The sequence below is a fragment of the Aplosporella prunicola genome, assembly GCF_010093885.1.
Source record: "Aplosporella prunicola CBS 121167 unplaced genomic scaffold K452scaffold_9, whole genome shotgun sequence".
NCBI classification, from domain to species: domain Eukaryota; kingdom Fungi; phylum Ascomycota; class Dothideomycetes; order Botryosphaeriales; family Aplosporellaceae; genus Aplosporella; species Aplosporella prunicola.
In genome coordinates this window covers 85,600-106,931 of record NW_022983537.1, presented here as the reverse complement: position 1 = coordinate 106,931, position 21,332 = coordinate 85,600, and the positions used below count along the sequence as shown (strand labels likewise).

Genomic DNA, 21,332 nt, shown 5'->3' with positions numbered 1-21,332 from the left:
AAATGGAGATTTGGTTACGCCTACCCGCTTATGAACTGCCTACATCTGATCGGGATTCAATCATGGCTGACACAAGATTCGCTGATGTATGGCGTCGGCTTGAGTTGTTGAATTCCTTGAGCCAGAAGTTGCGTTGGAGCACTGTTCGAAGTAATGGATTGACCAGATAAGCGAGAAATCGGTATGGTCAACTCAGGTTTGCAAGCAATACTTCGTTGCAATTTGATACAGTTCCTACAGTTAAATTGCGGACATTGTTTGCTGTTTTCCTATGCAACTAGTATAAACACATGTAGGGTATTTTAACCAAACCGAAATGAAAATAAAAAAACTTGACCTATTCTATTATACAAAGAATGATTGGCCGGAACCGGCCTTTCTAAGTACCCACAACACGGCATTTTGTTGCTTGTGCCATCTTTCGTACTTAGCTTCACGCGTGATCCGTTTACATGTTCCTTCAGCGAATTTCAAAGAGAATCTATTGTCCAATTCATCAAAGTGGCATGGATCAAGCGGTGGGAGAATTTCCAGTGGCGATATCCAATATAAGGTCTCTGAAGTCGAGTACGACCATCTCTGCATTCATAACCAGCTTATCTAGCTCTATGCATAATCACAGTTGTCGATCCACACACTCTCTTTCTCTTTCAGGTTTGCAACACATCTCCGTAGGCTGCCTCTCAGCTCTTGCTGGCTCAAGTAGTTCTCCGCTGCCTCTTCGACAGCTCCCCGCTTCTGGTACTCCTCAAGGCCAATCTTGTCAAGCCCATGCTGGACATTGAAACGAAAGTACCGATTCTCATCATAGTGGCCTCGCCAGCGTTTGATGAATTCCTTGGCAGTGATTTCCGTTTCGCTGGCAAGGCTCACTGCTGTCACCGCTAGGAAACGTAGCGTTCTGTCTTGGACAGTGACTTCCTTGGGGTATCCGGTACCAATCGAAACAAAGCATTTCACCAAGGGTTTCAGTTCCCCATTTTTGGGGCACCAAATATCAGATGCTTCCTCCTCGACTTTGGCCACGGGGTTGTTCAGCTGCAAACCACCATCAACAAAGCCACGCTCACCAATCTGCACATCGTCAAAAAAGGTTGGCGCTGCAGACGTCGCGAGGGCGGCTTCGATTATTGTAGGGTAGAATGTTAACACATCTTCAGGAGGATCGTAGCTCCTCAAGATTGTGGTGGCCGTGTTTGTATATCGTTTTGATGTAGTACAAACAAAGCTATACTGCTTGTTAGCCAGTGCAATCATGGCTGTTGGTAAATACATACACTCTACATCCTCGGACTTTACCGTCATTGAATGGCTCATCTGGATTGATGTTTTGCTTCAAAATTACTGCTCTGATAGCTTCTTCAAGCTTTCGTGAATCGAATCGAGCTCTTCTGTTTCCAGCAAGAGTTATCGAAAATGGGTTCCAGACCCGCCCTTTGTGGAAGACTTTCCCCATCAAGTCTACGTACGACTGGATGCATTCATCGACTTCCATTTCGAGTCGGCCGAGCATGATGGCGATAAGCCTAATCGAGTCAGCTCGACTTCCGTAAAAGCATTCAAAATTACTCACCCTCCAGTGCTTGTTCCACCAATTAGATCGAAGAGATCGCAGGGTTTGACGGGAGCACCACGTTCCTTATTCAGGCGTTTCATCAATGATCGCAATGTGTATAACGAGGACAACCCTCGCACTCCTCCACCATCTGTCACCAAATGTTAGTTCAAATACCAAACTCTACAACACATTCGGGAAATAATACCGAGAGACAAGAGACAAAGTCCTTCCTTTTCAAGCAATTTTGGATCACCGCCCATTCGCTGAGCCAGGAGCTGCTCTTGTGACATAGTGGCTGTCGAGGTTGTTTCGATGCAGTTGAAGAATTTTGCTATCCAATTCCTAGTTGAATTGAAGACTTTTATATTTGAATTTTTCAACGAAGCCCAACCTTAGCTTCACGTGCCGTTGGGTTTAGAGAACGAGATGAGGCTGAAGACGGTACCACGCAACCAGAAAATTTGAATCTGTTGCATCATCGTGCAGAACAACAAAGCTTTTCAGCGCTTGACAAGTGCGCAATAAGGTTGGCCACGTCGAGGTGTTGCCTAACATGCACGATAATTCTTTCACAAAGGCGCTGATCTATTCTACATCAGGTATGCCGGGACCTGTGTCGCGCGTGCCGAGATGTTGCGTGTCACGCATACACACAACCGGGGAATCCGACTTGAGCCACGATGTTGGTCTTGTATATGCAGCCTAAGCAGATTACCCCAGGTTGTAAGCCAAAATAGTGTAGTTTCGGTACCTGCGACTTCGAGTCTTCGTTTGCCTACTGCAGTTTACCTTTTGCCTGAAACTCACGTGTAAGATTGCAATAGTTTTCACCTGTGTAAACGCGGGCCGAGAGGTTGCAGACCAGTAATTTATAGTCTTGTATACATTTATATCCCTTTTCTCTTTTTGTTTATATTTTTGCTAGAGTTTACGTGATTGGCGGAGACTGCGCACGCGTTGTTCTGCCTCGGTCTAGGTCGCCTGTACGACTAAATGCAGATCCAATGACTCCCGCTCTTCATGGCCCGACGGCGACCTCGTGGCTGTCGATCTAGGTACCAAATCGACGGAATTTCCAGCTTTGTTGGCTCATGCAACAACACACCTATCATCTTCACCATGTTGGGCACCAATTTTTACGGACCCTTGTTAACTACCGACATTGGGCAGTGCTACTATGGCGTGTTGTCTGTGCATCATCAATGCTACTTTTAGCCTGATAAGTAGCAATGGGTTAACTCTCCAGGCAACAGCGAGCCAATACAGTGCTTCATTTTTAAGTCTTCTCATACACCAAAAATAGTGTCCAGAACGCTACTCTCTTAAGGAGCAGGTTCTATCCAGTTTTATTTCACAGATGCTCAGTGAGCGTACCATACACAATTAAGTTCTCATAGCCGAATCTTCCGGAACTAGGTAATACTAGGTGCTTTTTACCGACGAAAAACAAAAGCTCAAGACACACGAAAGAACCAAAACGATCGCAAGGATATTCATAAACATCTAAACGGATGTCGCAACCTATCACCACATTTTACATCCGTTTTTAGAGTTTCCAGGCAAGTCATTTTGAGTAGAAAATCGCACATCCACCCAGCTTATCTCCTTTTGTATCAATGGTAATGCAACAAAGATAGAAACAGAGGGAAGACTGAAACGAAATGGGGTGCTGTGAAATCCTAACTCAGTAAGGGTCGCTATAATAGAGCTAAGAGAGGATTCCAAAGCTTAGATATTTTTCAGGGAAGAACACAAGCGAATGCTAGGCGCTTACTATAACACGGCTAAGCATTAGTGGTTCGTCTAGGAATATATACTATGGAGACAAGTTGTTAGCCTACTATAGCTTAGAAACTGGCATTATCGGCAAAAACAAGCAGGATAAGAAGGAAGTCTCTATTTACCTTCATATTTAGCCAAAGGTGGAAGAATATACATCACGAGAAACATGCTAAGATACGGTCAACTACTAAGAGCAACAGAAAAAATATGTGAAACCCATTCAGCTCTAGCAGCTGCTCATGTGTCGAACAGAGAACTGAATCGGCAATCTATAATTTAGTTGACGTTTAGGTCCCCCAGTGGAATTTTCAAGATCCTAACTACTGATATATGTGGAAGGCGATTTCGAGAAGTGACTTTAAAATTGCATGGCTATGCAAAACCTTTATTAATGTATATAAAAGGAAAGCCTTATATTTCACATCTCAGAGCTTTATTCTAGCCGCTTTTGGAATCGCAACGGACCGCGCCGCAGTGGTGCCTAGTACGCGTGACTGCACGTTTTTCGCAACTGTCGATTTCTTGCATGTTGCTCGATCGCCTGCAGGACGACTTTCGACAAATCAAAATTGCGCAACAGGAACTTCGGCAGCTGACCCTCAAGCGAGGCATCCTATTTGTGCCACGCTATTGGTGGCTTGGATGCAGAACGCAAATGACAGGATCAGCCGCTTTGCTACTCAAAATGGTTCACCGGCTACTGCAAATCTGCGCCAGGGTCTATATACGAGGCGTCCATACATCTTGCAGAGCGATCGCATCGTCATTTTGAGCGGCAGCCAAACTGCACCTGTTACTGAACATTGTATACTTCATCTTTTCTTGCAGTCCTCGGTGCTCAATTTCCCTCGCAAGATCACATACTTCTAAAACTCGGCATTTTTCATTCTTCAGAGCAGTCCCGGGTACGTATGGAGCAAGGATATACCAGCGCCATATACCCTACCTTACAGCCTCATGCAAGAATGAACTGATCTCTTCGCCGCATTGGGCACCGCCGTCCACATACCCTTGTTAGCTATCAGTGTTGGGCAGCGTCAGATCTCCGCCTTATTTCTACCACTTCGCACTTAATTTTAAGATAGTAGTTACCTAGCTTTCAATTTCGACTTGAAGTTGTTACGCTTTTCCTTGATGTCAGTGAGTGTGCACATTCTCCATAGAATGATAGATCGGTTTTTAAGGAGCTCCTAATAATACAAAAAGGAAAGCACACCTTTCGCGACCAAAACAATCAGGAAAAATAAGTTAATAAAAGAGCCACTACGGCACCCAAAAACAAAGTGAGACGCAAACCAAACCCAAAGCAAGTTTTACATTGTCAAACGACCACAACATCACTCGATCATGGAAAGCTACATGCAACCGTCTCCCCAGGAGCTACGTGTACCTATCAAACCTCATCAATTCAGTCCAGGCGAAGTTCAGAAACTCTACCATGTCTACGACGATTGTTCTCAGACACAGCTCTCTGAAGTCGGCATCGTGTGCGGCAATAGTTGCTGTTATATATCCGAACCACAGAACGACATCACCGTCACGAGCATATTGCGGCATCTAGACTGGAGTAATCGTTGTCCAACTCCATTTATTTCATTTTATGACAACAGAGAGAGGGCATTCAAAGAAGCTAATCGGAGGCGCAAGATGCCTGTATGGTGGCGGGACCGGATGTCAGTCAAGGTCGCTGAAATACAACTAACGAGGGACTCGGCGGTGTGGGTGTTCTCAAAGAAAGATCTTTTATGTATACTGGGCTCTCACCCGGACATCTCTCGGATGGCGGACCGTAGTGAGTGGTTTGCTTGGGGTGTTCTGCCAGAAGAATACGTCGTGGGTTTGTGGTTCCTCGAAAGTTCTGGAAATTGGAGCTACCAGCGGCTCAAGAACGGCCAGTAGATTGGATAGAGCTAGAATATTTCCTACTATCAGCATGGATTAGACCGATGCCAACAGTACAAGCAATGATAAATCACTAGCTATGAAATTTCATGCCAATCCATCGAAATCGTAAATCGCAGTAACAAAGTTTAGCCAAATACAACCTCAATCATTTCCGGCTTGAGTGACTCCCATTGTCGCCTCTCTACCCGCCCTACAGCCTCGCGGTAAGCAACTCCATTATTCTAAGAAATCCACATGACATTATAGAACTCGTATAATACCCCCTCTTTTAACCTCTCCTCCATACTATGTTCTTCGATATCCCATGAATTTTCTTCATTATCAATACCATTTGGGAGTGTCCCTCGGTTTATAGTCACCAGTTGTACCTCATATCAGCCCGGATATCGACAGAATTTATGGCTGTGCAACTACAGTACTCCAACCCATTCATGTCGTGAGTTGTAGAGTGATATGCAAGGTATACGCTTCTTCCCTCCATTCACTTTGATAATCCGTAGCGAAGCTGTTTCGTTGGTATAGTGAATACAGAGTTGTGCCGTTTCCGCGGAAGCAAAGAGGTATGGTGTATTCAACCATACTTTCCACTTAGAGCTTTTAGTCTCGGCAAGAGCAATTGGATACCAAAAGTCAGCGTTGCTGATTTCATACTTTAAATATTTTAACCATAGACATAAGGTACTTCTTGTGAAAGCGTTCTTTTCTCTTCTTCGCTTCGCTCTCTTCTCGTCCCTCCCGGCGGTGGCGTCTTTTTAGGTCTCGGTACTGGACTTTCTGGTTAGCCCACTCGGCGTTTATCTACTAGATAATTCGAATTTAGGTAAAGAGACTTAGGAATAAACGTCCTTGTTCCTCCTAAACAGCGCTATCTATAGGAGTATTTATATCTAAAAGAGGTATTCTAGAATAATCTACTTAGAATATAAATAGAAATAATAAGAAAGAAAGATTCCTAAGTAATTTAGTAGAACCTTCTATCCGAAGGAATAAGTTCCTATTATAGAAATCTTTTAGGTAATACCTAGACTCCTAGTATTAGATGGCCTTGTTAGAAAGGATCTACAATCATTTGATCGGGATACCCGTACTAGTTAAAGTCTTTAAAGTCCTAAAGTCCTTACGGAAAACTTCGCGTTCTTCAATTTGGAAGCAGATACCTACGACGCAATTAAATAAATGGTTAACAGCGAGGTCTGTATACACCAAAGAACAGAGTGGGTAAAACCTCGCTTGTAGAATGTTTCAGGTGGCAACATGGTGTTGAAACAACAAAAAAGCAATGTTTATATTAAAAGAAAGCGCCTTAACAGAAAAGGAATCATATCCGTATCGTCATAGCCTATCAAATCATGGTTTTATTTTTCCCCTACATCTAAGAACGTGTCAGAGGTGCATTAAGGAACCGCTTAATAGTATTAGCGGTGAATGCTACCATTCCATTTTTAGACATGGTTGTACAGTGTACAAAAGTACACAAACAGAATAAGCAATTTACATCATGTTGACGTATACCTCCTAGGCCTCAGCCTTCCTCCATTTTTTGCACTCCCCTGATCGCTCTACAAACCGATGTCCTTTCGTTAGGGTTTCATTATGGCTGGAATCAGTTACCGCGAGGTCAAAATGCACGACTTACCAGAAGATTCAGCTTCCGGACTCCATCCACTAGACCACCAACGGCTAGCTGACTCAAGTAACCAAGATCCTCTGGATCCTGACATTCGGCCAGCAAAAACATTCTTCATGGACTTCAAGGATGCTTTCAGCATGAAATACCTTGGGTGGTTCATTGAAAACTCAGTACCTTTGCTCAAAGACGGCGTTCGACAGTATGGCGCATACTTGAAGAGTCCCATTAGTAACGACATACACTTGCTCAAGAATGGCATTCGACATCACGGCTTCAGGCGCCATGCTGTAGCTTTGACAGCCTTGTTCATTTATGGCCTCGTACCGCTTATCACCTACTTTTGTATACTAAAACACCCTTTCAAGACAGTTCCTATGAGCTGCAGTCAAGACTTCACAACATCCGAGGAAACAGTCAATCATTTCAGATTTGCGAATCTGTTTACTGTTGACCGTACTGCCGGAAATTTCCCCTTCTGGGTCGCAAAGTTGATTGATACGGCATGGGATCTTCTTGTTTCCCGCGGAATGCAATTCCTCGCCGGCTTGTTCAGCTACAAAGTCTTCTCAGACGTTCTCATACGAGCTATAGAGGTATCACCAATTCCCTACCGCACATTCAATAGCATATCTCTTAGTAGTGTGTCTGCGAGCACTGTTGTCTCTTTATTTCAAGATATTGGTTGCTATGGGAAGGGGCACACTTTGTGGCGCTTTGCATATATGGCACTGGCTATGACCTATGTGATAGCATTACCGACACTATTCTCAGCAACAACTGGCTACATAAGCTCGACATCCCCGTTCACCCGGCTCCCGAACCTTAGCGTTTTCATCCCCACGGAGGAAAAAATATACAATTATTTGGGACACACCTTTTCTAGCAATAACACAAATAAGTGTTTGGTGGAAGAAGACATTAGTACGCAACTTCGGTTAGTAAACCTCCAACAAGGAGAATGTAAGTTCTAATTTTTATTTTTAAATTGAATAACACTAATAGACTCAACAATAATATAAGCAATAGCTCATGCGACCCTGACGATGAAGCTTCATATGTTTACAGGTACTCACCCGACCGGAAGGTTTCTTATCCTGGACCATATGATGACAAAGAATGTTGGTATATGAACATTATATCTCTCTCCCTACCTAACAGGAATTAGGCTGGTTTTTTCCTAACGAAACATACCGCGACTATCCATCTTATGATAATCATAATTGTATAGACTACCATGTTTCGATTTGATAAGCGACTTGGCTAAATTTTAATAGGCAACGAAACCGTCTATGTACCCGTTGGTGGCGGAAACTTCACATTTGCTGAGATATTTCCCCACCTTACTGGCTACACCTACCAAGATGCCACGCCATACTGTTATGATGGAGTGCTCTACAATTATAGCCAGGTCCACGACAATACGAGGTGCCTACCTAATACCGACAAGAATGCCTCATATCGCTGGGGCTTCTCCACATTACTTTCGTCAATCATACTGATCCTTCACGGGGTCTGGTCATTGAGCATGTTTGCTATTTGGCTTGAGGTTCAGCTATCTAGCAAGCTGCTCCGTGCGGGGTACAGCCTTTCGCAGCTGAGAAGTATCTTCGCTATAGTTTCTGCAGCACAGGAAACGACGGGCAAGAAACTGGAAGAACTACTGTCGTTCTCAGTGAAGGAGCTTGAGAAGAAGCTATATGGCAAGGATGCGGTTGTGGAGTTTGAATTGTTTGCAAAAGAGCTTCCTTTCGCTGATGTCGAACCGTATGATGGAGCATAGAGCGGCAGGCGGTGTGGAAGTTTTTGAAGGACGAACTCCAAGTAATCCTTTATGTAACTATAGCACTGGGAGTGAATTAGGCTGAAAAGAACCTGCTTCGAATTGCCACTTAGCCTCTTCATAAGAATTAAAGGAACGGTTGACCAATGCGGTGGTCTCAGATGTCAAAGGGAGCAGCCAAATCTCAACTCCCAGTGTTTGACCACACAAGCCGCAAACCCATTTCAAACAAATACAGTTTACTCATCGTCTTTTGGTCTTGCTTGTTTACCTTGGGCGCTGTGCCGCGCTTTCTGGTTTCCCGCCAGAAAAGCTCCCCGCAGAGCACGCGGCAGTGGCAGCAGCAAGAGATTCCTAACAACCTGACCGTCAATAAATCAAACCCATAAACTGCAGGAATAAGCATGCAGAGCCTCTAAAGCTGGTAGACACTGGACGCTGTGGAAACAAAGAACATTTGTGTAGAAAATCCTGAGAGCAGTCACGTGCATGCGTCTACTCACCAAACATCTCCACCGCCATCGCATCTGAACACCAAAGTTCTCTTCCCCAGCCACTTGTGCCATGCACTGAGTAATATCCCTACCGTCAACAAGGCCCAGCCACAGCTTTCCCGGCCGCGCGGCGAGCCGCAAGCCGCTCCATCCGTTCGGACAGCCTCACGGCTTCGACCGCTGAGCTGCCACAAGCTGAACCTCGAACCTAACTGCCTATTGTGTCCGACGTGTACTTCTCCACGCCTTAGCTGCGGTCGCGTCGCGCGATTCGGTGCCGTGCGGCGGCTGGGTGAGCGTGTCGTGGGCGTGAGACCGCTGCCTGTGGAGCGTGACCTGGAGCATGGCCTGGAGCATGGCGTAGAGCTGCTTGAAGCGCAACTGGGTGTTGGAGCTGGAATGGCGGCGCGTACGGGATGGAGGGGGTCGACGTGGGAAAGGGTATCTGCTTGTCATGGGCGTGGTGCGTTTGCGCATGACTCACATAATGAGTTTAGCGCGATGAAAATTACTCGGGCCAAGCTCCCAGCCAGCGTGCCAGCCGCCTCATCTTTCTCCATCACCTTCTCAACACTCTGCCACGATCCGAAGCTCACGAAGCCGTTCACCCTCTCACGACCATAGCTGACTTCCTCAGGGCAATGGAACTTGGCCCTTGACCCTCCCTCACACCTCCCACACGTCCACGACGTCCTCCACGCATTGATCTGACCCTTCGGTCCGATACCAACCGCTCAAGTCACGAAGCTATACCACAGCAGGCAGTTTGATTAGCGGCTAAGGTGCATAGCGCCATGCCTCAGGAAGCTAGTAAGTGCTAGCGTCTGCTTTTTGCTTTCTTCCAGAAGCTTTGCTGACAGAAGAGCGGGATGAAACAAGGCCGGCCCGATCGTATTCAACGCCATCAACGACTGATCTTTCAGATGCTGCCGAACAAACACGACTATCTACCGTATGAGTGGAGGAACAAAACACGGTGATGATCGGGGCCGGTTGGGAGGGATGAGAGGTCGTTTGGAACAGACCTGGCACAACTTTCAGGCACGATGACGGCTTCGCAGCAGAAAGGATGTTGCACCTTGTGCGGTCCTTCGAAAGCTCGCTTTGTCGAAAGATCGTTATAGGGCTTTCATTACCTTCAATACGGGAAACCGTACCTGTGCCTGTTCGGGACTTGGACAGGATCAGCAGTGTTCCTGGGCGCCACAAGGCCCTCTCGACCAGAAGCAGCCAAATTCACAGACGCTTAAAGCCATGCACAAGTATCTCGCGCAAGCTACGCCGCAGATGCCGGAACAAAGGTCGCAAGAGAGCCGCATTTCTTGTACACACGAGCTGCACGATTACGTAGCGAACCCCTGCATCCCCGCACTGCACCTCACCGAAAGAGGCAACTTGGTCCACAACATCGAACGTCTGAACAAACCGTTTGCTTCGTGACACGGTGACAAGAGCCTACAACAGAGCCGCAAGACCCGTGGGGAGCCTCACCCCATACTGCACCTCTCTGAGAAAGGAAACTCGGTTTACAACTTTGAACGTCGATGAAAGAATCGTTGCTTGGCAGCAAGGGTGTGGTAGAGCCGCCTCACGATTTCCCCGTATCTCCGCACTGCTCACCACATTTGCTCAACACATTAATTTGGTGAGGTTGCTTCCCACATGATTACTCAGCTGGATCAAGAAGGTCATCGCCAAGGACACCACAAAACCAAACTTTAATTTCAACCTTCTACCTCAGAACCTTTTCCCTACAAGATACAAGACATCTTCGGTCAACAATGCCTCCGAAGGCAAAAGCCAAGCAGCAGTAAGGAAGCAGTTCGCGACAACCCGCTACCCGCACAAGCACCCGCGCAAGCACCCGCGCAAGCACCCTGGCCAGCACCCGCCGCGACATTGGGAGCCCGCCAAATGAGGGATCCCAGCCGCCCAGCAAACGCCAGAAAACCTCGTAGTCGCACAGTGGCCAGCAAAAAGGCTCCAGCCTCGCGCGCACAGGTCCAGTCGCGAGCTCAAGCTCAAGCTCAAGCGCAAGCACAAGCACAATAAGGCGCAACGTCGCAAAGCTCAGCGATGAGGATTTTGCCAAGACAGTCCTCGCCCCTCGTGGCATCCACGTCCTGACGCCATTCTTTTCAAGCCGCGCCAAGCCCACGACGCCGACCTCGCACTTCCACGTCCCCTCCTTGCCTAAAGAGGGCAAAGTCGCCTTCTACCGGGACCTTCTCGGCGCTCGAAACATCAACGTATGGGTCGACGGCGGAGCGGCGTTTGAGAATAATATTACCGCTGCATACGGCGCAGTATGGATATAGCGCCAAAGTGCCCGTTCGTACGTGAATATGGGGCTAGAGCGGTTTTTTCTAGCCGAGAAGATGATGGAAAAGCGGCCGAAAGGTGGAGGCATAGTATACGAGCGGGTGGACGAGGAAAAGTTCGAGCGCAGCGTATTTAGAATCAGGGGATAGCGGGTACCGCCTCTCCTACCCGATAACTCTAAGACGGGGAGTAACAAGCAGTTCGACTTTAAAGCCCTTGGCCCCTCCGCCGTCTACTACCTTAATATCCAGGTACTCTAATAGCCCTAGAGCAAAGCTTCAACTTTCTCGAGGCAGAAGGGAACGCAACAACTAGCGCTCCCAGGGACCTAAATCCGGCGCCAAACGAACTGGCACAGCCAGCTTATCTACCCCCCCAACTTGCACCAGGCCCTAGGCCTTGGTTGTTACGTTACAACCGGAAAACATACCAGTCTTTCCTCCGACCTAGCGGGAAAATTTTTCGGCGTTCCTTACTAAAACCCCTCCCCTAGAAACTACCCGGAACTATAACCTCGAGACTAAAGAGGCACCCAGCCAATCTCGAGATAGAAACCCGCCCCCCTAATATCTAGGAGGATCCCTCTACGTCCCCCTTAACCCGCCTAAGAATTATCCTATCCTCTCTAATCCTAACGGACGAAGATACGGATATAGAACTAGAAATAAACTAGACTCAGCCCTAGATTATAAGGGAAGACCCGCTAATAGAAACTACACCTACTCTAGAAATTTCCCGCTAAAACGAGAAATCCCTAGTAGTTATCTCTATCTACGGTAAGCGCTAACGGAAGAATATTTTCGCCTTCCTAGCTACGCTAGATAAAAACCCTAAAAGGACTCGCTACCCTAGTAGCTTTCCCGTCCCGAAAACGTCTACTAAATAGCTCTAAGCCTCCCTAGACTACCTTCTAAAGGTAGCTAACGCGGAACAAGATACCGATAAGATAGAGAGCCTTCTTGATCTCTTCTCTATCTTTAGGGATTATATAAAGATAGGAAAAATAGACTACTTAAAGTCTATCCTTACTACGTAAGTAAAAGCCCTAGAAAATACCTCCTGAGTACTCTAGATAAACGTATAGAAACTAGAAACGTCTCTCCCTATAATTACCCTAGCCTTACCTAGCTAAAATCTCTAAGCTATAGTAGGATTAAAGAGAATAAAGAAGTAGATTAATTAATTAATTAATTAATTGATTCGTTTTACGTCTATATGTAGTTAGAAACTATAACGGACGGTCTATTTAGGACTGGCTAGGGGGTTTAAATATAAGATAAAAGCGAGGTGGTGCGAGGGATAGTTAGATCTAGGCCGAGGTGATAAAAACGAAGGAAAGAAAGGGGTTTTTAGAGAAGATAAAATAGAAAGGAGTAGATCGGAATTGTAGGAGTTTTACTCCCCCTCGGGAAGGTCGTTAAGGCGCTATTTCCGTATAGCTATCCTCGTTTATTTAAGGAATTCTAGCGTAGCTAGGATTCCTGGTCCGGTAAGTACCTCTTAAAAACTAGGGTTATTTGTCTCGAGGGTGTCCTTTAGAGCTCTCCTAGGAGAGTTATAGAGAAAACACCTTAGGAGGAGATGTCTAGGGGTTTGTTTAGCGGGTCCACACGTGCAGAGATCTGTCTCGGAGTGAGAAAATCTATGTAACTAGTAAAGCATCCCTTGGGTAGTTATTACATTCTGTAACGATACAGATAGTAGTCGCCAGATAATAATACTAACTTGAAAATTTACTAAGGCCAAGGATATTGTAGAGGACACGAGGGCATATATCTACAGAAACAGAAGTAGCTTTCGAACAGGCATAAAGGCATAAACTTAGAATGCCGAAGGATCTTTTACAGTGTTATGAAGATGGCAAACTCATGAGGAATCAAGGAACTCGAATAGCCCAAGACTGCGTACGTATACAAGGGTAGAGCGTAAGCCATATGCATTTGTAGGCACTTTCGACACAGCTTTGAGGCAGCTGCTTGATGTTTCGTACAGCCTGAAGCTAGCATGTGGCCAAATACGTGTTTGCAAGGACAAATGAACTTGCAAGGTAGATGTTTGCATTGATCTACCTGCAGGTTTCCTAAACTTCAGTATATAGTATCGAAACAGTCCTTGTCAAGCTGAGCAGAGCCAACTGCAACCACGTCGGGACCATGACCTGGTGAGCATTAGTGAACACAGCTGGCATGTCCGATAACTCTTGAATTCTCGAACTGCTTAAGCGCTCAAAGGCAAAAGGCCTATAGCAGACAAGAGCATGTTCTTCATCACGGCGGGGTCTGTGGACGCTTCGCAGCCCAAGTGCCACAACACGGTCTTCATAGTGTCGTTGTCCATGGTGTTGATCTCGCTCATCGTCCAAGGGAAGTAGGGGACGAAACCGTCTTTGCGAATAGATCTAAGTGGTACGAGAGGGATGCCTATGAAGTGGCGGCGCTGGCCGTTTTCGCGGCGGGCTTGTTCGTTGTAGGTCCTGCGTATCAGTCGGGGTAGTTAACCATAATATGAGAGGGTGCACTTACGAGGCATGGATCTGCCTGTTCTCGTGATCGGATGGAGTCCTCTTAACCACGTTTTGCTTCGTGTGGTTGTCGCTCTGGCTCATCTTTTCCAGCATGTCCGTCTGCTTGTCCATCTTGGTATCCATCTTGTCCTTGCGGGTCCCCAAAGCCTCAATCTTGCCAAGAGTGTCTGTCAAGAGCTTCACGATATCGTTAAGACCCTGAACAGTAGGGCGTTCCTGAGCGGGTGGATGAGCCAGGGTGGAAGTGGGCACCGGGGTATCTGGGCGAGCCGGCCTAGCGATGGGAGCCGGAGTACCACTACCCGGTCGAGCTGGAATAGCAGCGTAAGTCGCTGCGTGGCCCTGAGCAGCAGTGAGACTCGACATGGTGGCGCGCCGCTGAGAGCCGTTACGGCGAGCCGGAGTTGAGGAACGAGCGGGAGTGGCATTGTGCGTCGCTGCACGACCCTGGATGGCAGTGACACTCCCAACCGAAGCGCGACGATGAGCTTCATTGCGGCGATCCGGATTGGAAACACGAATAGGAATGGTAGAGCGAGTGGTTGCCTCTCTCTGAGCGATGGAGCGACTCTGGTCGTAGGCCTGACCGCGTGCGGCAGCTTGTTCTTCGCGAAGCCTGGCGCGGTAGCTCTCGGCTACCTCTCTGTGGTACGCTGCTAGTTCTTCGTTATATATGGCCATCATTTCAAAGTCTGGCTCGGGGTAATCGGACGACATGGTGATTGATGCTGAGGTGAGATCTTGGGGCAGCGTTGGTTGTTAAAGAGGAGATGCAGTGTCAGGCGGAAGGGTTGTTTTCTCAGCAGTCGTCACGTGTTTGTGCGCAAACAGGGCGCGAGTCATGCCGCGCGACGGGGTGATCAGTTGGGGCTTCATGGGGGCTGGGGCTTGGTTATCACGCGATCACGACGCGAATTTGCCTTGCTCCGTTCATGCTCATCACTTTGTGAGCACAAGTGGTTGTTGTAATGTCCAGAGCATATACTGGCTGTCTAAAACATAGAGAATAAGCGGACTATTCTCTAAAGAAGTATCTACAGAGCTTCATCATAGACGTGAGCCTCAGTATCTTTCAGGATGAATAGACTATGGACTGCCGCCCAACTGTAAGACCAAGCATAAGCCGCAGTTATCAACAAACTGTGAAGTTCAGCTTCATACTCGCGCAGCCATGATTGGGCTATCTGCTTGTTGAGAGTTTGCCGCCTGACTTCAGCGAGATACAGTTTTGGTTTCTTCCTGATCAGGCGATGCTATCAAGCTGAGCGACATGGTGGTAAAGCTAGTTTTGTAGGATGAGACCGTGCCAGAGTGTTCTTTTTTAGCAAACATTTGCCTGCCATGCATGGTCGACCAAAGGGTACTGAACAAAGAAAGGGTCATGTGTGAGAGCTGTTGTTTAACATGGTCATTGCGCTGCGTAACCCTGCCAACCCCCAACTCCTTGTAACTATAACTATAAAATGGCCCCTGGAATATCTCCAGACACAACTCAACCAACTCCACTGTCTGACGGCGCCTCCTGTTACAAATCGCCACATCGCACTCACGGCTTTCCGCATACGAAATCTCAAAGGGATTACGCGATTACCATGGCTCCTACTCCTCAGTCTCCCCCAAACTTCGAAGCTATGGCAAGTTTCTACAGCCAAGTCGTCGAGCATTTCAACGGCCTAGCTGCCCAACAAAGTCGGCTGAAGGAGCATCGTCCCGACCAGGAAGATCGCAGCGAACTCACAACGCTCCTGGTCGAGATCTGCGACAAGATAGACGGCTTAAACAAGCGGATGGACATGACGGTCACTCGCATGAACAAGATGGAGAGAGTGATGCGCGACATCCACCAGGACATCAAGAACAGCCGCAACAATCTGCGCAAGGACATCACCGACATCAAAGAAGACTTGTGCGACCAGATGTCGAGCGAGTCCAAGGCCCTGAGTGGCAATATGGACAAGGGATTCGTTAAGCTTCGCGAAGACACACAGGCAGTCCATGCTGAAGTCATGGACCAGCACACGATGCTCAACTCCTTCCCTGTCCATCCCAGTGTCGCTCCCACTATGAACAACCGCGAGGCCCAGAAGAACAGCGACAACGTCGGCTCCAGCATGATTTTTGGGGGTTCTCCGACTAAGCGGGAAAACAACAGTACTTTCGGCGCAGAGGACATGAAAAAGAGCTCTCCTTTCGGCGGACTTGGTTGCTCCAACGGCAATGCCTTCGGTACCTTTGGTCGCAGGTTGTCAAAGTAGTTATGCAGCATGCTTAGGATGACATGATTGCGTAGTTCTGGGGACCATGGACGGCAACCTATTGCCTACTGTCACTGCTTGAATTTCCCTTTCTTTTGCAGCTTTCAGTACGCTATGAAAAGATAACAAAGCGGTTTAATCCCTGGGCACAAAACAATGTACGATTGAACGTTTTGAAGCACTGTTCTTTCTTCCACATCCACTCCCGTTTCTTTCATACAATGCTAAAGACATGATGCTATGTACCATACAAGAGTGTGCCGGATGATCGTTCTACCGCCCTAGCAGGGAGTATTTTGTTCCACCAATTGGATCTTTCATCCAATTTCCGCCCCCACGGCCAAAGAGTTTTGCAGCAAATCCGAACAAAATTTTCAAGCGGCACTTCCACACAAAGCCATCTACCCATATCAAATACCCTACCGAACTACAGCAACGACGACACCAACAATATGACGGCAATTCTCCGCTTACTTCCAACTGAGCTTCTGGAGATGATCTGCGCCTATCTAGAAAAGGAGGATATTAGCTCATTGCATCTCGCCAGCAGAGACTTGTCTACCAAGACCCGCCCAGCCTTCTATCTCGCTTGCTTTGAAACCGTCGATTTAGTTCTTTGTAAAAAATATATTGAACGCCTCGCTGAAATCGAATGCCATCCACAAGCGCGGAAAGCCGTACGGAACTTTAGGGTCTGTGGTAATCCGAAAGGATTAGGGAGGCAAGCTCTTGCAGAGATTCAAGGAGAGTGGCACCGCGCGCCATCAGGCTATCTGGAGCCGCCGTTCCCTGTGGACATCGATATTCTTCTGGGTCCGATTCTCTCAGATGGCTTCCCAAATTGCCACAATTTTAAGGTGGTATATATGCCCTGCGACCACAATCACCGTAACTTAAATTGGGTTACAGAAGGTGATGCATTAGGCTTCTTGCTGCGCTTCGTAGCTTTGTCCAACCGGCCTTTTTCATCCTTTCACATAGTGATGAGCAGATTTTGTTCCGACGCACCATTGAGTTTATCCCGTGTACCGTTATCGGTTCTTCAAGACCCAAAATTTACACGAAGATGGCAAGAAAACATCCGGGAGCTCAATATTGTCCTCCCGAGGACTGTTCCGAGTGGATCTTTCAACGGTCCAGAATGCCCCGTCTCTATGCTTGTAGCAAAAGCTGCAAGCCTTACCAACTTTTCTCTGAAATTTTTCCATACTGGTTTATTTCGTCAGATTCTCGTTACTGCTCCTTCATGGAGGCCGCCACTTGAGCATCTCACGCTCTATGACCAGAATCATGATGACGAATCTCCCGATACGCGCGCGCTTTGCAGCTTCTTGCTCTCGTTCAAAACGAGTTTACGTAGTATCGCCATCAACACCCTGTTTCTACCTGAAAAAGATGCCTGGAAAGCTGTGCTTCAAACACTAGCACAAAGCTTTGCTCTTCTGTATTGGATTGATTTTGAGGATTGGTTTGTAAAGAATGAGGAAGGCGTTGTAACTAAACTGGCTTTTACAGGCCTTGCCAGCAGAGATAGTAAAGTTGGCTTAACCCTCTGTCACGATGCACGCCAGGAGGTAACGGGAATCAAGTATAGAGGGCCGGACAAAGACACTGTGTTACATTCTTTACTTAGAGAGGGTTTTCCCTCTCCAGCAGAAGAGGTGTGGTAGAAGGTGGAGAGCATAACAATCCAATTGAAACTCAGATCAGTACAGAACCGTTGGTTCATAAGGTAAAAGCACAAAGTTGCAAAGTTAAGGCGAGGATCTGTTTATTCAGGCCGGACGGTTAGTAATGTCCAACAAGGCAATCCCTCACTTTGTTGAGATGAACATTTAGGACAAAGAGGCATCCTGAGGGTCACAGTTAGGCCGAATCACATTTCGTAATTTCACAGGCAAAGTTCTTAAAGTTGATGGTAATCCCTAATTCGGATTTTGTTAAATTCTCTGTCTCTTACGAGCTACGAACAATTTTCGACGTCAGTGTAGATTCTCACATTCGACAATCCTCAGACTTATCAGACTTATCATTCATTCATGCTTCGTACTACTCACACTGTGTGCACTCAAATTTTGCACCCCACAGGCTGTCGACAATGTCATCCTAGTCAACTTCAGTATCGTTCTGGCTCTTCCCATCAACTTCAGAGAGATCGTCGTACAGCAGCGATTCAATGTCAACAGGATGCTTATCGTCCTCAGACTCATCACTCTTCAAGTAACATGGTTCCGGGAAGCTGTATCTTGACTGCTGAAAGCTGACCGGAGCAAGCTCAATGTACTCCATCCGATCAACCAGCTCCAAGACCGGGTTCACACTAAGGACGTATTCGCGCTGCGGGTCCACAGTGAAGACGGGCTCCACGGCTTGGCGTTTGTGAGACCGGCCCCTCTTGCGGAACCGGTTCTGCTGGCCCTTGTAGGGGGTCTCGTTCTCCTTCCAGTCCAAGTCAGTGTTCTCAGTGCAGTAGCTGAGATTTGAGATGCCTGCGAGTTTGGCGGCCATGAACGGCTTGGTGATCCCGGCTGTGGTGGGCAGGTAGCCCAAAGGCCGCCGCAAGACTGACCAGTTTCCCTTCTTTTCGTACAGCATCTCGACTGAGACGAACCAGAAGCTGTCGATGTAGCCAGTGTCATCGTTGATCTGTCCTGCGAGGCAGTAAGTAGTCGGTTGCGACTTGGGATTTTGCTGGCTGTCGAACTCAGGGGCAAGTGGCAATGTCTCGACAAGCCCAAGGATGCGGACCTTAAACACGGGGCCAGTATTCTGCGCAATAGCCTCAGCCTCAGTGAGTGGGCCAATATAGGTGCGCGCAGGAGGCCTGCTCGTGCGCATCTCAAGGTACCAGAGACGGTTGAAGTTGCTGGCTTCGAAGCGTTCGCACTCAATGTCGCTGGGCGCAAGACGGTACTTGGTGCCGCCCTTGTCGGCTCCAAGCAAGATATCCATTTCCGGCTCCCAAGCGTACCGCGTGTTGACTAGGCGCTGCTCAAGGTCGAGCTCGTGCAGCATGGAAGAGTCACTCAGGAAGTTGGTACAGTCGACTGTCCAGACATCGAACCATGGCCCGTTGGAATATCTCGTATACACCTTCTCGAAGAACTCATTTTGGGCCTCTGTAAGAGGCGTGTCGCCAGGAGTTCCATTGTGCCAGCGCTCGTAGGCTGTCATGTGCGGGCCCCAGAACTTCAGACTCTTGACGAAGAGGTGATGAAGTGCCGCAGGGACTATGCCTGCTCCACGGTACCAAGTCGTGTAAATATCTTCGAAATACTCTTCAAGGTGGAGCGGAGTCGGGGGCGGGCGGGAAGTGGTTGTCTCTAGAGTAGAGCTCTTAGCCTCCATGGTTGCTGTGTTCGTATTGTGGTTTGTACTATGATTATTCATGTAGGAAACTGGTGCGGATGTCGCGCAGATTGTTGTTGTAATTGTTTTGCCAAAGGGTTGAGGAAAGAAAATCAAGTATACGAGCGAATGTTCAACTTTTCCAAAGATATAGTTCATTGTTTGAAGACATTGCTAACACGGGTTATCTCTGATAAACATGCTGGTGTTAAGGCGATCACACGCGAGTGAAGTCAGTGGCCGGTTTGGCGCTGAAAAATTGCGTGTGGGTGAGAGGGGTGTGTTTATTATCAACTGCAGTTGAGACACAAGCTTCCGTGGATTTTTTTAATTATTTTTGCTTTCAAAGGATTCGTTGTCCTTTGTACAAACGCACCCGCTTTATCCGCCAATCCCGATGTCTCTCATTCGAAGCAGCTAGTAGAATGCAATCTTACAGCCTATGGAAGTTCTTTTCTTTTTCCTCTCGCGTTCGGCGGTCGCAAACACATTTGAAAGTGATTTTGTCCACATCAAAGACTTTGGCATATGTGGAAAGATTAAAACGTTCCCCGTGAATGATTTTCTCATGCCGCTTTGCTTTCTGCTTTGCTGCCAGCAAAACCATTCAGTGTCGCGTCAGTGACCACGAACCGGGACAAACCCTCTTAAGTAAAACTTTTCTCATTCCCAAAGCACGCAACCGCACGGTCTCACCCAGGCCTTCTGAGAAGCTCTTCCAGCCATCTGCTTGTTGTCGCTTCCCCCGAGCGCCGAGCTCCGGCCGCACGCAAAAATTTCGCCGCCACGGCGCCGTCCCGCCCACCAACTCAACCCCAACGGCCCCCCACGCCCCCAGGACAAAACCTAAGGCCCCCAAGCATCCAGAGAGCAAAAGAATGGTCACTACGAGGGTCGAACTCGCGACCTTGGCGTTTAACAGTTTGGAAGCTCTTGAGAGGAACCAAGATATTAGCACCACGCTCTAACCAACTGAGCTAAGCGACCTGTTATTGTTGAAGTTGCCACCGGCGGACCAACATTATAACTACTACAACAGCAAAACAGCTGAGAGTCCTGCCGTAAGCTTTGTTGTTCGGTGCTGTGGGCGTTGGGTTCGAGTACGGCCGAAAATGTTGGACCGAAAGCGCCGAGATCGAAATTTTTTTCTTATTGAAGCACGGGGCACCCGGGCACTTCACCACCATGCAAAAAGTTACTGGACGGTTGCAGGCTCTTAATTAAAGCTGTGTAAGCTTTTGATATGCTATGGAAAAGCTCGTTGCTCCCTATGATTTTATTTCAACAAAAAATTTTGTGCTTGAGTGTATAAATACGAGAACGTTGGGAATTAGCCCAAAGACATTTGATATCGTTAACCACTACAAAGGCAGGAGGTACTTAGGGATGGTCTCCTTGCACTGACTACTCAGCGCTGCCAATATGACTTCCAAAGTTGCACTTCACGAAATCCGCCGACAAAAATTTGACGTTTCTCGCTTAAAATTAACCTTAAAAATAAGCTTCCCCGCATTTCATGCACAGTGCGACCGTGCGGCAGGGGCGGCCTGCAGACTCCCGCAACATCGAACGTCTGGAGCGGAGGATGATCCGTTAGTCGCCAGATGCTGCCCCAGGCAGACGAGTAGAATCTGCAGCTCGTGTCGCGCATTTATGCGGGACGGGTCACAGAAATTGACCACTCGCTGAACCTCTCTTTTAGCCTCTATGCCAATCGGAATTTTTGATGTCGCA

At 47.6% G+C, this 21,332-nt stretch overlaps 8 protein-coding genes and 1 non-coding gene across 9 annotated transcripts; 5 read left to right on the top strand and 4 right to left on the bottom strand.

The window, feature by feature from the left end:
- Positions 1–606: 606 nt before the first annotated feature.
- K452DRAFT_225410 (uncharacterized protein) lies at positions 607–1,818 on the bottom strand (the record flags this gene model as incomplete). The annotated part of the gene is made up of 4 exons (XM_033536745.1): positions 607–1,228; positions 1,278–1,526; positions 1,574–1,706; positions 1,764–1,818. 4 exons carry the CDS (start codon positions 1,816–1,818, stop codon positions 607–609), a joined length of 1,059 nt encoding a protein of 352 aa, XP_033398862.1.
- A 2,695-nt stretch (positions 1,819–4,513) lies between these two features.
- K452DRAFT_286000 (uncharacterized protein) lies at positions 4,514–5,299 on the top strand. Its single transcript, XM_033540212.1, has one exon. It carries the CDS (start codon positions 4,688–4,690, stop codon positions 5,237–5,239), a length of 552 nt encoding a protein of 183 aa, XP_033398861.1. The 5' UTR covers positions 4,514–4,687; the 3' UTR covers positions 5,240–5,299.
- Positions 5,300–6,838: 1,539 nt separating this feature from the next.
- On the top strand, positions 6,839–9,014 carry K452DRAFT_346889 (uncharacterized protein; the record flags this gene model as incomplete). The annotated part of the gene is made up of 4 exons (XM_033545485.1): positions 6,839–7,835; positions 7,902–7,997; positions 8,041–8,097; positions 8,150–9,014. The coding sequence occupies 4 exons, from the start codon at positions 6,839–6,841 to the stop codon at positions 8,653–8,655; spliced, it is 1,656 nt and encodes a 551-aa protein (XP_033398860.1). The 3' UTR covers positions 8,656–9,014.
- Positions 9,015–10,930: 1,916 nt separating this feature from the next.
- Positions 10,931–11,848, top strand: K452DRAFT_317371 (uncharacterized protein; the record flags this gene model as incomplete). The annotated part of the gene is made up of 2 exons (XM_033544056.1): positions 10,931–10,959; positions 11,116–11,848. The coding sequence occupies 2 exons, from the start codon at positions 10,931–10,933 to the stop codon at positions 11,465–11,467; spliced, it is 381 nt and encodes a 126-aa protein (XP_033398859.1). The 3' UTR covers positions 11,468–11,848.
- A 1,840-nt stretch (positions 11,849–13,688) lies between these two features.
- On the bottom strand, positions 13,689–14,712 carry K452DRAFT_296937 (uncharacterized protein; the record flags this gene model as incomplete). Its single annotated transcript, XM_033541966.1, has 2 exons — positions 13,689–13,944; positions 13,994–14,712. The coding sequence occupies 2 exons, from the start codon at positions 14,710–14,712 to the stop codon at positions 13,689–13,691; spliced, it is 975 nt and encodes a 324-aa protein (XP_033398858.1).
- An 875-nt stretch (positions 14,713–15,587) lies between these two features.
- On the top strand, positions 15,588–16,477 carry K452DRAFT_346886 (uncharacterized protein; the record flags this gene model as incomplete). Its single annotated transcript, XM_033545484.1, has 1 exon — positions 15,588–16,477. One exon carries the CDS (start codon positions 15,588–15,590, stop codon positions 16,248–16,250), a length of 663 nt encoding a protein of 220 aa, XP_033398857.1. The 3' UTR covers positions 16,251–16,477.
- Positions 16,478–16,702: 225 nt separating this feature from the next.
- Positions 16,703–17,920, top strand: K452DRAFT_307321 (uncharacterized protein; the record flags this gene model as incomplete). Its single annotated transcript, XM_033543059.1, has 1 exon — positions 16,703–17,920. The coding sequence occupies one exon, from the start codon at positions 16,703–16,705 to the stop codon at positions 17,918–17,920; it is 1,218 nt and encodes a 405-aa protein (XP_033398856.1).
- A 436-nt stretch (positions 17,921–18,356) lies between these two features.
- K452DRAFT_307320 (uncharacterized protein) lies at positions 18,357–19,757 on the bottom strand (the record flags this gene model as incomplete). Its single annotated transcript, XM_033543058.1, has 1 exon — positions 18,357–19,757. One exon carries the CDS (start codon positions 19,755–19,757, stop codon positions 18,357–18,359), a length of 1,401 nt encoding a protein of 466 aa, XP_033398855.1.
- Positions 19,758–20,477: 720 nt separating this feature from the next.
- On the bottom strand, positions 20,478–20,585 carry K452DRAFT_t61. The gene has a single exon. It is a non-coding gene; the product is annotated as a tRNA-Ile (tRNA).
- Positions 20,586–21,332: the final 747 nt, after the last annotated feature.